Source organism: Fringilla coelebs (assembly GCF_963513975.1).
Source record: "Fringilla coelebs genome assembly, chromosome: 3".
Lineage (NCBI taxonomy): Eukaryota > Metazoa > Chordata > Aves > Passeriformes > Fringillidae > Fringilla > Fringilla coelebs.
In genome coordinates this window covers 68,533,604-68,551,158 of record NC_140030.1, presented here as the reverse complement: position 1 = coordinate 68,551,158, position 17,555 = coordinate 68,533,604, and the positions used below count along the sequence as shown (strand labels likewise).

The window sequence follows — 17,555 nt, the reverse complement described above, 5'->3', positions numbered from 1 at the left end:
GAGAAGGGGGATGGTCTTATGTAGGCTCCTAAAAAGCCATTAAAGTTCTTGTTTTATCTTGGTTTCATGTTCCTGTACTCAATTCAAAGCTAGGCAGATCTTTTGAGATACAGGTTAGTGCTGTACAAGACTTTATTCCAATGTGGAATACAAAGTGGGATTCTTTAAAATCTCTATTCACTGGACCTTATATCTGAATATGACCTATTAGCTCTCCACCTCTTGGTTCCGGAGATCTTGCCCCCATAGACACATTTTGGTCAGGTGCTTTACTGTGCTGGCAACTTGCAGCAGGCAAAAGAACTGGTGATGAAGGTAGGATGATTATCCCAAGGCGATGGATGGATGGAAAGGATAGTGCAAATACATGTACCACTGTGCTGCACTAGGCTGTACTAACTGGGATGGGAGGAAATGTAAGATCCCATTGCTGTCTTACTGTCTTGCAGTAAATCTCCAAAGTGCAAGACCTTTGCTCCTCTTTCCTCCTTCTAGAAAAAGCTGGTTTTTAATGGTTATTCTTAGCTCAATTACTATCATAGTTGTTTAAGTAAAAAAAGGAATGCAAAACTGATGCTGTGTGTTGCTGAAAATTTCATAACATTTGGTGATGAAAATCTCCCAACAGAGTGGAAATCATGGCTGTTTGCTCCTGTAACAAAAAGAGCTTAAAGACAGACAGTGATTATGAATAAACATTAGATGTGGATTTTAATACTAAATATTTATTTTTCTTGTGATGCCATAAATTTAGATCTGTTGTCAGTAAGGAAAAAAAAATGTAGTGAAAGCTAAATTAAAATGACTGATTGTTTTAAACTTCTTAGAAGAGAACAAGTTTTTTCTGATAGAAATTTCCACATAGAAGTTTAAGGCAATCACGTAGTCGCTGTCACCTAGGACAAACATTCCTGTGAGCCACCTTAATTCACAGAAGATAATTCTGTTTCTCTTCCTCTGATAATCAAACAAATGTGCTGCTCTCAAATATAGAAAGAAATTGCCTAATAGAGAAGTCTGGCTTGTTGAATTGTAGTATCTGGGGATAAAAGATTGACTAAACAGATAAACAGGCTTTCATTAGAACTTTGGTTAGAGTTATCATTTATTGCAGATGTCAAAGTTAAATACTCATGTGTGAGAATCCAGTTAGGGCTTTTCAGAGTATTGCCATAAGACAATTGAAATAGAACAGCTTCACAAATTTATTCCACATACACCCTCTCAGCAATTTGGAATGCAGGACATTGTTTTAGAATTCTCTTAATCTATAGTGCAGTAAACACTTGGATAATAAAGTCTATCCATGTTTAGGAGAAGAAACAGGGAAAGCATGGCTGTAATTCCACAAGTATGTTTTTTACAGGGAGCACCAAGTGCTGTTTAAGTGCTTACTGACTTAAATGGCTTCTATGATAGCTACGGGTGTTGTAAAGATCTTACAAATGGTGTTTCTGTAGTGATTTTACAGGGACATGTTATGCAAAGCAGATGTGTTTTGTCACCTGTTGAACTATGAAGAAGCATTGTACAGAACAGAACCAGGACTCTGATGCTTTCCCAAAAAGCTCTTGTCTGGCAATTGTTTTTGCTCCTTGTGTTGATGTGCAAGGTCTGCTGAGTGAATGTATTGCTTAGATGGATTGGAGGTAAAGCACTGGCTACACTGGAAATAGTAGTAATGAAAAACTGTACAGATAACTTTCAAATGTATAAAGTATTTGGTACTCTGTATAAACATATGATTTTAATAAAACTGTTTTATTGCAAGCTGAAATAAAAATATATTTTTGCACATGGCAGGAGGGAGAATTCTAGCTAATCTGTAGAAAGATTTGATAGTTTGGGGATGTTTTAGTGGGTGAAAGATTAATGATTTAGAAGTACACTGCTGCTCTGCACACAGGGCTTTCATTGTCTACGCCAGAGAGTGTATGCATATGTTTGTTGTGTATGTATATAGATATGAATTATAGAATTATTTATGAATAGTGAATACTTTTTATATGGTAAAATTATTCTTATTGCTCTGGGTTGATTTGAGTCTTTTTGTTCACTCTGTTAGTGAATGAGTCAATTTCACCCTACCCAGCTATTGGTTGGATTTTTTTTCTCAGCATGATCATCTGCAAGTAATACAATATAAATATATAAAGCTTAAAAAAAATCAATATTATACCTAGCATTGGATGGAGGCTTCACTAAAATCCATTCCAGAACTTTAAAGAAAGAGAAGGAATGAAGTGTTATTATTTATTTGTGAGTGCAGCTGATTTTATATTTACCACCTCTTATTTGGTGCTATGGCAAAAACCGTGATTTATTTTGCTCTCTTAATGCATATATATCAAATTCTCAGCTGCTGTAAATGTGTGCAGGCTCACTCAATGGGAATGCCTACTAAATCTTCAAAGAAAGTCCTTTATAGGCTATATTGTAGGTGGGGCTGCCATTACTACCTATTAAAGGGGTCTGACTTTCATTAGAAGTCCCTGCTATAACATGAACAACATTTAGCTCTTTAGACTGCAAGTTTTGTTGGGTTGGGTTTTTTCCCCCAGTTTGTGTCTCCTTCATTTTGCCAATGTTCAGAAAGGAAACAAGGTCTGCTTTTGTTCATGTCCACATAGTTTCCTAGACTTGAATTATGGAGAAATTTTGTTACATGTATATTTTTAGCTGTATAAAGTGTGTCTTGAATTTTGACGCTCTACAGGTTATAGGTCTGTTCCTGTTGCTTAGGGACTTCAGGTATAATCCTGAAGATTTTTCTCTGACTTTTTACTGGTAGTTTGGAAAACAGGAGCCAAGAAGAGGGAGGCAAAGGAAGATTTAAGAAAAGTAACTGGGGAAGGAGTGAATAACTGAGGAGATCTGACAGGTGAAAATATAAAGCATATTAGCTGTGATTCTGTGTCACCTCTTATTCCGTCTAAAGCAATTTCACTCAGAAACTTTTTGTGATACTGGGGTGGTTTTGATCTGGGTGATCCTTTAAACCAAATTGTCAATCTCATCCAACCTATGATGTTTGATCCAAGCAGAGGGTAAAACTCACTCTTGTGTCTTGTTCAGCTGTGCCATGTAGTTACAATACAAGTTTGGATTATGTGGCTGGGTAGACTTTTTCATAGAACCCTTCCCACAGCTTCTATCATCTGTGTGAAATGAGCACAGTCCATAATGATTACTTATTAAATTAAGCTGTTACCTGTGTCAGAAATTGCTTTATATAAACTGTTGCAGCACTTAAAATGCAAGTAATTAGTAAAGCAGGAAGAAAATGGTCTTATGATTAAGACTCATGAATGGTCTCAAGATAATTCTCATATTAATTCTCAATATTAAGAATATACTTGCATGGCAAACATTGGCCAGCATATATTGAATGAGTTTGGTGGAAAAATGGTACATAATCAGAAAACCTTGATATCAGTCAGCATAATAAGGACATAGAATGGACTGAGCTGACTTGCATAGGTTACTTCCTTCCCAAACTTTTGAACAGTTATTTTAGAAACATTAGTGGTAACCCTCTAACTGTACTATTGGAAAATATTATTGAAGTAACTGCAATGAACTTTTCAATCACAGACCATCTGTTTATAATCTATCATGTAAATGAAAAAAATGTTAAAGATTTTCTCATGTGGAAAGTCCACTATCAATCTATTGACATTAATATTTTAAACACTGTTTCCATCCCAGAATATAAATAGTCGGTTGCTAAAATTTTGTTTGGTTTCAAAAGCTTTAGGTGCATAAAAGATGTACCAATGAAACAGTTTAGATTATGATTTCAGGATATTTGAATTTTAAGTGGGACATAAGGAAGAGAATACTTCTGGAAATAAAATGCAACTCCAGTCCTTAGAGTTAGAATGTGGTTCTTGTTTTTTAGTAAGGGACATTTTACTATTGCTCGGCTTCCTGTTGAGGAACAGAATGCTTATCTAACTTAACTAATTTCTAACTGAATTTAAGCACTAAAAGTATTTTCTCACCTAATGTCATAAATTATGACTATTAACTGGGGTAACAATCTCTTAGTAAAAGATTACTCCTACAGTAATAGTTTTATGATGTTAATTTCAAACAGTGCTATTTTAGTGCTAAAATTGCACAAAAGGACATTGTTTCTCATCCATGTTGGTAAAAGTTTTACTTATGAAATAACACAACAGGGTAATAGAGAAAATGTACAAAACGTAAATATTATGTTTCGTCTCTATCCTCAAGCATAAAGTTTCAGACATAGCTGCTTGACTTCACCAATTTGCATAACATGTCAACAACTTACATCTAAAATTATATGAGAAAGATATAGATTATGAAATTCTTCAGTGGGTAAAGAAACTAGCTCGTTTCCAGAGGGGATTTTCCATTTTGGATAGGATGGGAGACAGAGAGATGCTGAAAATTAGGCCTTGTTATTGATGCTCTGTGAGTTCAGTTAAATCATTACATGCCATCAGCATGGATATATTGTTAGGCAGCTGGGACCAGGTCTTGGTTTTGGGGGGTTAGAGGTATTTTGTAAATATTAAGGAAAATTTTTGATCTTCTATTACACCAAAGTGACCACACTACTTGAAGCAGTTCCTGTTTCCACTCTCACAGTTGCCATTACTAGCCAGAAGTTATCTCTGAATTTACCTTTAAAATAAGGCAAACAAAGGGCTAACTAAAACCCACAACACAGATAAAAATCCCCCACCTGTAAGAGCATGTTATTCTGTTATACCTGTAAGAAGGACATACACAGGAAAGATATGATGGGTCCACGTCTGTGATTGCCCGTTTTACACTTGGAATACACTTGAACCGGCAGGAAAGACTTGTCATGATGCCTGATGAGAAGGTGACTATTACTGCCCCGATCCTGTCTCTTAACGTTTGATTTGGTACTTGGTTGTTTCTGCCTCTCCCCTGCCACATGTGTGAGCAATGGGTCTTTGTACAGTGGGGTTTGTGACTTTGTGTAATGTACAGCAGTTTTTCTTTTGAGATACAGTGAGAACGTTGGGATAATTTTTCTAAATACTCAAAACCAGAAATAGAAAGCAAGAATCATTGAAAAATTCCATGCATTAAATAAATATTATTTTGGGGAAAAGGAATCTTAGTATTTTTTGCTTTGGGGTTCTCATCAAACGTGTGTCTTGCATTACCTTTCACTAAATATCTCTTTGACTGTTTTTGCTTGTGTCAAACAATCAGGAACAAATTTGGCATGTAGTTTGTTAATGCTCAACAATGAGGACCACTCAAGAATTAGAAAGTTTGTCCTAGACTTCAGGCTGCAGATAATATCTCTAGCTTCGTTTATATTTATTTTTTTAAAATTTGTTTAAAGCACAGTTCCAGAATCCAGACTAGAAAGGAGCTGTGTATTGTGTCTGAGGCTTTAGATCTTGCAGAGATTGGATTTATTGAACTTTTGTTGTTCTGCCTTTAAATGGCGTCACTTGTCTGCAGCCTGTAGGCCCAGACTATGCAGCTGATTTATTTTATTGTTTTACTTTTAAATGTGGGAATTGCTTTAGGCATTTATGCTAATATTCATATTTTCTGAATTAGTGTTGCATTGTTACATCCATTCTATTGGAGGAAACTCTAGTATTCGTGCAATTGACTGAAATGGGAATGAACAGCATAATAGAGATTAGTATAAAAGTTGACATAAACCCTACATTTTAAATAAAACCAGGGAAAGTTGGTAGCTGCTATGTGAAACTGCTTTATCTATTGCTGTTCTGCACCCATTCACCTGACAGTCACGTTCTTTGTCACCCTTTTGATATCATCATGGTTCAGAATTTTGGCAGTAAAAATAACTTACTCTTCATGCGGATGTTGGTTTTTTTGTTTCATTTTGCTTCTAATCACTGTCAAGATGTGGCACTCAGCAACTAATTATTCTCCTATCGCCTCACTTTCAGACAAAGCAGCTTTTTTCTCCTGCTGACTTTTAAGCCAGGACTTGAAAGGATCCCCTAAGTCACTAAGTCTGGTCCTGCCCCCTGGACAGGAATCATGTTCTAGCCTGCGTGACAACAACATAGTTAACTTATTTTCTTCTTTTTTCTCCAGTGTTTATCCCCTTGTTGTATTTGTAAACCTGATCTTAGTAGCTCTCTGAGCTTTAGAATTCTTATGGAAGATAGAAACTCTGATTCCACAGTTTGAAGAAAATATAATAGTACATGGGTGAAGAATTAGATGCGGGAGATTTCCAAGATCAGACTCCAACTCATCGTGTTCTTTGGGCCTCCAAGAGGGAACAGTATAGTTCTGCTTCCTTTGGAAAGGTCAAGTTGGTTCTAGATAGGTTCACACCTGAATGCAGTTGTAATATTTTTTTTTTGTGGAAGACCGCTCCACAAAGCTATTTTACTCTTGATTTTCTTCTTTTGTTTTGTTTTACTCCTCAATAGCATAGTATCCTACATCAGTTCAATTTCTACTCCATTTCCACAGAATCTGAGGCACAGAAAACATACAAGCTTTCTTCTGATGAGCTCTTGCCACTTTGTGTGACTATTGTTTTCTGAAAGCACCTTTGCGATTAGTTTGCATTTGATTTTTAATTAACTTTATTTGTCAGCTTTGGGATAGTTTTCTAGTTCAAAAAAAAGGCAACAAAGGACTCCCCCTTTATGCTGGCACCAGTGAGTTGGTTATTGGCTATTAATACAAGATGTTTTGGACTTCAGCGATAATGATAGGAGCTGAAATTGACAGCTCCCCCAACATCTTCTTTACCAAATTCAGTTTCTTCAATGTTTTTGGAATACACAACTTTAGGGTGAAGTTTTTGAACTTTTTTTGAGTAACATACTGTATTGTTTCTTTTGTTGTTCTGCCTTTCCTGCAAGTATGGTTTGGTAGCAACATCAGTTGAAGAAATTCTGTTATTTTTGAAATTTTGTATACGCTTCTTTTTTTTTTTTCTTTTTTTTTCTTTTTTTTTTTTGATAGAATGGAAAATAATTGTTTGGTTGCTATTACAGATTGCAACTTAATTGTTGGAAAGATTTGATCTATACCTTGCTACCCAAGATCTACTTTATTTTGTAATTCTTTTGTCGCTGCAAAGAAATAAATCCATAACAGCTTCTCTTTACAAGAAGAAAATCTCGTATTGACCCAAATTTATCTCAATTCCAGGCTTGAATGAAATTTTTGTTCCATTAAAAAAATATTTAGAGTGATTTATACCCTATTAGAAGACTATTGCAGGTCATCCTAATTGTATCTTTCTGAATTACATTAGTTTTACATTTGAAATCCAAAAAAAATCTATCATATCCTAGTTTTAAATTCCAAATAGTATATTAAATGGATTAAAAAGTTACATAGGAATTTCTTGCTAATTTTTGATAGGTGATGTGAGTAGCCATGCCTTGAATTTAGATCTTTAATCTTGTGGAAATTGGTTATGATACACTTGTTTTTCAATGTTAAAATTTTTAGTTAATGAGCAGTATTTTTTGCTGTTGAGACATCCCATCCCAAAAGGGAAGGGAACACACAGGTGTGCAGATGCTCATGCTCAACAAGGAATGACAAAAGCCAGAAGGTCTGTAAAAGCTTACAGAATTTTATTAGCAAATTATACACTTGTCATGGAAATTGATATGTTATTCCCTTATTTTCCAGTATAAGCACACAGTGGTGGGTTCTGAATAAAGAGGTAGAGTGAGTGAGAGAAACTGGAGAGAGGGAGGGACAAAGATCATCAGTCCTTGGTCAGTGTTGATCCAGCTAATGGGATGTTCAGAGTCCTGGAGCACGTATACCTAAGCTTCATGGGGGTGCTTATTGACACATAACTTTCTTGCTTTCTATGCAAATCAGGTCATTCCTCTAGACCTTTCTGGAAATGGGTTGCAGGGCTTTGGGGGGGTCTCTGGTGTCTTGACCCCCCTCTACTGGCTTTTGGTCAGCAATCCTTTTTCTTGACCTCATTCCTGCATGCGCACTGCACCATGCTGTGCTTATCTCCAGGACCCAGAACAAGGATTTCTGTCCCAGAAAGCTGCTGCCCTGCCCCTGTAAGGCCCCCTTCTCCAGCCACATCCTGTTACTTCTCACAGCATGTTATTACCAAGGATCCTTGGTTGGCAGCACAGCAATCTGGCTGTTCATGTTTGAGACACAGACATTAGTCTCTTATCGTCAGGGCTTCTACAGCTGTATTTTCACTCCACTGCAGCAAATTTGGCATCTGTGAGAAAAGGGGGATAAAATATCTTCATAATCAATGGTTACGAAGATTTAAGAAGGGAAAAAATAAAATTAAACGGTTGGCCAGCCAACCACATCCTCAGAAAACCTATACTGTAAGTACAGTGAGTTTCTCGAGTTTCCTTTCCTAAGTAGTTCCAATGGCAGAGTTCAAGGTCAGGTTTTTCCTTCTCTTCTGCTGTTCAAACATCAGCATATAGACCTGTATCTGAAAATGTAAGTGAATCAAAGTTGGCAATGAATCAGTGAATCACAGGGCAAACATCTGTGTACTTTTTTGAGCTTTTAAGATGCGAATTGGATCATTAAATTCTTTACTCTGGCTAACCTAATTCTACTTTTTCTAATCTCTTGTCTGTTAATTAATTTTTAAATACTTTTGCCAGTGTGGCTGGAGATGATACAGCCTCCTGGCGCTACAACAGTAGTGCTGTAACTTGAAAAAATATGTATATGCTTCCTGACATGAACTAACAGTTTTAATTATCTGTCTTGTCTTTTTTCCTCCAAGTGACTCACAAGGGTTTTCATCAGTGTGATTAGTACAGTGTAAAACTCAGCAACCTATGTAGAGTAAATATTAACCTCTTTCTTCTATGCAGTGGTTGAATCCTGGCATTGAAAATTATTTCTTCTAGAATCCTGTTGTTTTACAGATAAAATCCTTTTCTGGCATTACTTGTTTCTCCTAAAAATGATATAAAATTTCCATCAAGTTGAATTCAAACAACTTAGAGCCCTTTGTAAGACAGTCTGTGAATTACATGCTGCTCTTATGATTGCAAAACCAACATGTATGAAAGTCTATTTTAATCACTGAATTTAACCCCCTAAAGCAAGACACTTTGATGGCTTGATTTTGCTTTTTTTTTTTCTATTTTGGAAACAAAAAAGCTTTGTGACCTTTTATAATCCTTAAACTGATCAAAGAAAACCCCAATGTGTACGTGGTTATTTTGACTTTAAAACAAAATTCGTATTGGCGCCTACTACGTCAAACATTCAAATAAAATACAAATTCTCACAGTTTTAACTTACATCAAAGATGGAAATCATTGTGTGGTTTTGGAAAGCAAAGCAATTCCAAGATAGACACAGTTGGAATTTTTTTTGACAGTGTTTTTCATACGCTTAGTAACATCAGTGTGAAGTAGAGTGGGCATTCTAATGAAGAAGAAAGACTAGGGGAACCTTTTAGGATTTAAATCAACTAGGTGATAAAGTTATATTCACTTGTAATGGGTTTATACAGCAAAAGGAAACTTTAAGAATAATAAATTTTCTCACTTTTAGATACATATATAGACTACAAAGAATTGTTTCTTGAATATGTTGTTAGTAATGCAAAATATCTTGTATATTATCCTGCATAATATAATAATACTTGTGTTTCTTTTGGCAGGTTGTCAAGTTGTTAAGTAACAAAAGATCTCAAGCTGTTGGAATATTAATGTCTAGCCTTCATTTAGACATGAAGGACATTCAGCATGGTAAGTGAAATAACTATTGATTATTCTCAGATCACATAATTAATTATCTGGAAATGCTAAATATTTATATCTTTTGACATAAAATAAATTAATATAAGGCCTTTTTTACACTATTTTTTCTGAAAATAGCTTGTTCTGGTATTTATATTCCCCTTTCAGCATCAGCTGTATAAGTGGTATATAATACAGTCACTTTGATTTTCAGTTTTTTTGAGGAAGAAAGAATGATGTGTTGTTTATTTTAATTCAGATAACCCTGGGACATGTCCAGAAAAGTGAATTACAGTGTTTAATTTATTTGTTTTATAAAATAATTCTTATATTTGGGTTAGCACAAACTGTGGAGTTCTTTCATCTGCAAGAGCATTTTTTACAAAGCAAGATCTTCCAGGGGATTGTAATACTTTTCACATTTATGCTAAGAGACAGTAGTGCAAAAAGGTGAAAAGTGGAATTGCATTTATATTCAGAGCATCCTTTATGTTCCCCAAAGGCTTTGGATAGATTTGAAGCAGATTGAATTATCCTGTGAAGTGCCAGCCTATCTATTAAATAAATGTGGTTTCAAGTATAACACAGACTTCATAAATCACAAAAACATCTTGTGAACTTTCTAGGCTACACATTTACGGCCATGCATTCAGTTTACTATGATTTGCTTATTTTGCGAAATTATTCATAAATAGAACAAATTTGAGAGCACTCTGTCAGCTAGTGAGTAACTCGTAATCACAGTTTTAAGGTTTTATTAAACTGTTTTGATGGTTACTAGACTTCCTCAAGCTGAAGCACTTAAGATGGTAGTCATAGAGCAAGGCGCCAGTGCTGGCGCCAAGAAGTACTTGGTATTTCCAAAGCTGGCAGATGTAGTTCAGTTAAGTCATAGAGCAAAATCTGAAAACAATGATATGGTCCTTTCCTTCAGTCAAATATTCAACTTGGTTTCAGTTAATAATGAGAACCTTATGAAAAAAGGAGTCCGCCTAACATCTGTGTCTGTGGTAAAGCCAACACAAGTTCATTGAAAATTTGCTTGCTTAACATGCAACACTAACAATAACATGGCATGAATGTCAGTAGTTGAAGGGGTCAAACAATATTATTCTTAACCTTTATCCTATTACAATATTAAGCACACATGATCATCTAAGAGCTGTGTGCAGATTTTGTATATTCCTCTTTCAATAGCTTTTTTCTAAAACCAAAAGTCATTGCAAAAAGGAATTTAATAGGTCTTTTATTCCCTTGCTGTGCAGAAGTGATTAAACAAACACAAGAAAACTTTTTTCTGGTGGGCGAAATTGTGAAAATGATTGGTGCTAGAAGTTTTGGTTTTTTTCTTTTATTTCTAAGAATATAAAATAAGCATGGAGAAAATGTGGTGAGGAGCAGGAAATAGTTGCATGGTGGGGGCAAGGAAAATAGAGATGTTGCCCAGAAGTATTTCTGGCATCAGTGACTCCATGCAGAGGTCTCTGAGTGATCTAACCATAGAGCCCATGCAGAAATTATAGTATAAAAACCCCAAGTATTTAGCTTTACCTTTATATATGCAACATTGTTAATTCTTTATTAAAAATAAAGGTTTTACAGATTTTTGAGTGTTATAATATTTAGGATTTTCTGCTGCAATTTAAACATACTAATAAGAATGTATTAACAAAAATTCAAATAATGATCGAGTGTCTGCACTAACAAAAATAGTCAGTTGATGTATTTGCATCTTTAATATTTAAGTTGTATGACAATGAATACAGTAAAAAATGTGATCAGTGGTTTTTGTCCCCTAGCCCAGGGGTAGGCCTTTTAGTAGTCTTTGAGGTTTTTCCACGTATGATATGCACTGACATATAAATTTATACATATCTTAGAACACTGCAAGCAATTGTTTTCCATTAATAAGGAATGCAATCAAATGAAACTTTCCCCTCCTGACAATTCATGGTACCAGGTAACTTACAGCGTTCTTGCAAATATTCCCTTTATCAAACATAAAGCATATTTTTAGGATGCAGTGTTCGCACAAATCACAGAAAAGTTTGTTTTTTGGTTTTGTTTTACTGGCCTCAGAAAGACACCCAGAAGAAGAGAGAAACTTTCCGTGCTGAGTGATATTATGTTTCTTGTTTTGCATGCTACTTACTGCGTTATATTTTTCTAGTGCTTTTGAAAAATTTTGAAGTTCTACATGAACAGAAGGGAAAAGAATTATGCTGGGTACTAATCCACCTAATAAATTTAGGATTTCAAGTTTTAAATCAGATTGTGTTTAGATGAAGACCTTAAAATAGCTTGAGACCTGGTCAAATGTTATATTTCACGTCTTGTTAAATTTTTGTTCTTTTGTTGGTGTTTTTGGTGTAGTTTTATTTGCTTTTTAAGATACAAAATACAGATGAAATATTGTCTGCAAGAAGATTTTCTGCATATCTGATCAGACGTGGCATTTAACAGAAGATCTCAGTATATTGTAATACATCTTAAATAGTTTTCTTTTATTGTATGGTTGTTAAGTGTCTGCTTGCAGAATTGTATTTGTCTGCTTCCAGCTTTGGAAATAGGTTTAGTTAAGACAAATGCCCAGAGCCTGTCTGCTTCTCAAATATTTTTACAGTGTGGAAGGATTAGTTGTAATAATCAGAGCACATTTGTTCTGTACTCTAGTGTGTCTTTCTAGTACTGCTTCAAAGTTTGCTAGGTTAATTTTTGTTGTTGTGGGGATTTTTTTAATAGATTCTAATTCCTAACAGAACTCTCATCTATTTTATGTAGGCAAGGCTAGAACTGTAAGAAATGTTGGTCTCTTTAGGGGCAGTGCCCTTTCTCTGTTATTGGTATAAAAATGAGTACTCGTGGTTTCTCTGATTTCACGCAGGTCTTACTAACGCCTGTTTTTTTTTTTTTCCATCATCTATCAAATATGCAAAACACTCTATCCAGGCATTTTGTTTGCTTTTGTTTTCACTCCACTACAAATATCCTATATCTAGTATTATGTTCCTACTGGAAATATTGCTGTATTTGGCTGCATGATATGGCCAAAACTTGAGAAATGCCAAAAAAGCACTTCTTACTTCTTTTCCCTTTATAGTTCAGATTTTCTTCCTAGAGAAAAGACTTGGGGTTTAACATTAACATTTTTGGTGGGGAGTGGGGTTTCTTAATATTTCAGAGATGCAAAGTGTTCTCAGATTAGGGCACAAGATTCTGGTGTAACTGCACAGAGTAACCTATGATGAAAACCCTATGCATTAAAATATAATTGCACATCATGCCTGTGCCTGCATTTAGGGACCCTGTCTTGTAAATAAGGTATCTGTTCAAGCAGTCTGTCAGCACTTGAAATATGGCAACTGTCTGACATTGTAGCCATGGTGAAGATAATAAGTTGTCAGTGCCTTCCTCAATCCCCTTATTTATAAAGAAACAGTGTATCTTCCACTGTGTTTACAACTGGTAATAAGCACAGTAAGAATAGCAAAAAGTTCTGCGTGTGTATAAAAATAGAAGGAAAGAATTAAACTGAAGATGTCATCCAGGAAAAAAGGGAAATTGGGTGCTTTGTGCACCTAAATATTACATTTATTACACAGTGAGATTTTAATCTAGTATTTATTACACGTATGGAAATTATTCCTTGGCACATTCAAATTGTCTTAGTTCTAAGCATGCCTTTTAAATGTTGAAAGTAAAAGTTTCTCCAAAATAGCATATGCAGTTCTTTGTCTTTTGAAGTTGTCTGTTTTCTTTTCCAATTCATTAAGTTTCTCACAACAAGGTTTGTCACTCCAGGGACTGTGTTGCTACAATACTCTTAACTGTTTTTCTGTAAAAGTTTGCATAGCACCTTGTGGTTGCCCTGGCTCTTTTGGAAGTAGTTTGGAGATTTATGCCTCTGAATTTTGGATGACTTCTCATTTTCTTCATTTAATAAGTCATTTTTCCCCTCTCTCTGAGACACTGGTAGTCTGCAGAATTTGATGGAACTACCTGTCCCACTCCGATATCTGCAGGGGGGAAAAGAAAGGGAAGGCCAAGACACTGTCGGTTACAGGCCTCAAAAAAGAATAAACTTGGAAAAGTAATTACAGAAATGGGAGGAAGATTCACCTAACAGCTGGTAAAAACCAACCCTGTAATCTGGACTTGCGCTTATTTTACTGGAAGTTATATCTGCAGCAGAGTTTGTTCTGCTAACAGCAGTACAACTTTGAACAACAAACATATCTTCTGCCCTGAATTCAAGACAGATGTGCAGGAAGTGAACATACTTTAAATGTTAGCAAGAAAAAGAAATGTTTATTCTCAGTATTAGTGACAAAAGAACAAGAGAAAATCTTGGGTTTGTTTTCTTACTTGACCACTTATGCTAACATGTAGAAATGATGAGCACGGAGAGACTTTGTCAGAGGTTTAACTAAATTATTTCACTAGAGAAGGATGATAAAATGTCTATTACAAGACATTATTTCCATGTTCTGAGCAGGAATTATTAATGTATTGAACTATCATGTAGTCTAGGTCCAAGAGATGCTCGAAATGGAAAGCAATCAGCAAAGAATGACTGAACATCTGGAAGATAAGACTCAGGATTAGTTTATTTTATAGAGAGTCCAGAGGTGATCTGAGCATTATTTATCCTAACAACGTGTGTGCACAAGCACCATCATTTGAAACTTATAGCACCCATTCTTCACAAATATTTCAGTATCTTCCTAAAAGATATCCTACTGATTAAACAAGTTATGAGGACAAAACAATACATGATTGGATGAAGTTATCTGACCCCTGTTATACTAGTAAGTAAAAGTAAACCTGCTGCCCAAATTTGTTATTTCTGTCCATTTAAGTTATGAGGGAAAATGAGGAAGATATGCAGACCTTTTTTCTGTTAGGTGGCAAGTCTGTATTTCTTTGTTAAATTAATGATAAAGTTCTTGCAATCAGTGCAGGTTAATTACAAAGTCTGAAACTTTACCTGTCACTTTATGTTTATTAGTAGAGAATTGCAATTCTTTAAATGTTTCTCTTTTGTCCTAATCAAATATTGCGTGTGCAAACACCCAAAAGCTTAAAAGATTATAGTTTAAACTTCTCCTCTGATAGCCTTTCCAACACCTATTTAGATTCTTCAGAGACACACCCAAGTAAAGATTGGTTTGATTCAGTTTTTTGTCCAGTGTACTAGCACTTCCTCAAAACTTCACACCATAATTTTGAGTCTTATTTCTCTGCTTCTTCTTGACTTTGTGCTACCATATTCATGACATTATGCCTGCTGTTAGATTGTATGCTTACACATTTTATTCACTTATAATTACTTTACAAGCTCCTATTGGGAAATTATGGGGAAGGAAAACAAAGGAATACACAAAATTACTTTTATAGAATACAGGCTAGAGTTAAATTAGAGTGTCACACATGTATTGCTGCAGATGTTTCTACTGCTTTGATGCTGTTATTATGCCCCCGGTGTTCTGTATTGAGCAGTGATTTTGGAGTCATTGTCCTGCCCCTCCTGTCAGACACAGCTGGGGAGGAAGGACAACAAAAGTCCTTGGGGACAGGCGGAGCTTCCAGTGGAGTTTCCAATGGACGTGACATAACCCCCTGAGCTGTGTGTGAAGGTCCTGAAAACCAGCCCTGAGTATTTAAAGCATGCCTCTAGTCCTCTTTCTATCTTCTAAGATTTTCTGAGACTTAGTTTACAGAGACCGGAGGTCAATAAAGCAATAGCTCAGCTGTTATGGGAAAAATACAACTTCAATTATAATTTTTTTAAAATATAGTACAGTAAATCAAGATAACGAAAGACAGAAATATTAGTATCATCAAGAAAGGAACTGAATCTTTCATGTTATATGACATTTCCACTTAAAAACAAATTTATAGAATTATACCTTTTTTTCCTATAATACAAAATGCATTTTAAAGAACATAAGTTTAGGGTTTTAAATGAGGAAAATAATATTGAGTTTTCTTCACAATATTTGAATCAGCAGAGACTAATTACTGCCATATTGGACAGTTTGGATAATTAAAGATTTTTGTTGTTGTTAAGAACATATGAATGTAATTTAATAGAAAAGTTTTGTAAGAAAATGTAACTGCATTGTCTGTCTGTTGTTTCAGTTGAAACCATGGGTTTTTTCCTTGCAAGTCTGATCTAACTTCGAAAGTTAGAGAAAAGTTTCAGGAACGTTCTTTTCTCCTAAAAAATACCCTGTACTGTTATTTCCCATTTGTGAACTGTGTACTCACTCAGAAGAGAGATGATTTCAAAATTCTTAGCATAAAAGCTACAAAATGTGTGTTGTTAGCATTAGTACCATGTAAAAATTGGGTGGCAGCAGGGAGAAAAACAGCACCTTGTGTCTCTTATAGCAGAAGTATTTTCCACTGGTCATACTCTTATACATTGCTGAACTACATAGAGGTTCTAGCGTTATTAAAATTAAGAAATCTCTATTAATTAAGAACTTCCAATGATACAGTTAAATATTTTTTCATTACATGAAAAAGTTTAAAAGAAAAGGATGTTTGCCACAACAGTTTGTCATTTTTCATGTGTTTGTTAGATTTGGATACATTTTTACATATAAATTATTTTAATTTAAAAATTAATGCCATTAATATGTATATAGCTACCAACAATTTAAATACAAGGTAGTTAAAATGGGGATTTAGTACCATTGCAAGAAAAGTAGGTAAAACTTTTAACATTCAGTGTACCTATAACTGTATTTTTATCTGTTTTTTTTTTTTTTTTTAAAAACTATATGTTATATTTGGCCAAGTGGAGATCTATCTAGCTTTGTACCTGATCTCCTCTGTAGATAATCATAAAATAAAAAGCTAAGGTGAGTGGCACTTGACCACTCATTAAGTAATTTTCGTAGGTCTCTTATCTTATTGCAGTAGTTGGCTTCAAACTGAAAAGTTTATTTGGAACAGCCTTCATACATGTTATCTGTTCTTTTGATTTTTCCTTGTCACCACTCTACAGTCCATGATTCTTTCTTCTCTTTGCCAAGGAGGTGACTGACTGGCTCTGCATGCTGCTTTCAAGATCTTAGTGCACCATATGCTTCTGCCAAGAGGTCACATCATCTTCTTTCAGGCTCTGTTTTTACTGTATTGTTGCAGATATTTTGTTTGCCCTTCACTGCTGCTAGTTTTTGAGCTTATGTTTTCAGGAAACTATAAAAAAAAATCTGGGTGTCTTTTTGGGGCAGCAGTTGCTAATTTTGTATGCATCACAGGATTTTGACAGTCTGGGTTGTTTTTTTCCCATCTACTTTGCATGTATTGACACTGAATATTCGAGATCCTTTTATATGTGCTTGTGGTCAGCTTTTAAGTGGTGTTACTATCTGGGAACATTGACGCCTCATGTTCATTAAACAGCACAGAAACCTGTAGAAGTCCTAGTAAGGCTTCTTCGATGCCAATTTCTACTTCAAAATATAATCTTTCAGTTTGGTAATTGATTTTCCTTTTTTTTTTTTTTTTTTTTGAGCAGGTTTGGGGTTTTTTTGTTTTTGGTGGTTTTTTGGGTTTTTTTTGATCTATTGGTGTGGGTGCTTTTAATCCAAGTAGATGTTTCCTCTTATACCACAACAGCATATTTTTTTCTGAAACCTTAGGTAAGGATAGTGAGGAGCCTTTTGCAAATTCAGTATTAACCTGATCATTCTTAACTGGGCCTTCATGGACACTCCATTAAAGCAGTACTACTTAATTTGTTGCTCGTGCCTACTACAAATTGTGTTACCATGCTCTCTCATTACATTGGTTTAGCTGTATGTTCTTTAA

At 35.0% G+C, this 17,555-nt stretch overlaps 1 protein-coding gene across 1 annotated transcript in view; it reads left to right on the top strand.

Annotated features, from left to right (window-relative positions):
* Positions 1-17,555, top strand: part of FMN2 (formin 2) — a gene marked incomplete at both ends in the record, with an annotated part of 159,221 nt that overhangs the window by 53,578 nt on the left and 88,088 nt on the right. The window contains one exon of the mRNA XM_084202637.1: positions 9,653-9,740. Within this exon, the coding sequence (XP_084058763.1) occupies positions 9,653-9,740 (88 nt within the window). The remainder of the gene's footprint in view (positions 1-9,652; positions 9,741-17,555) is intronic.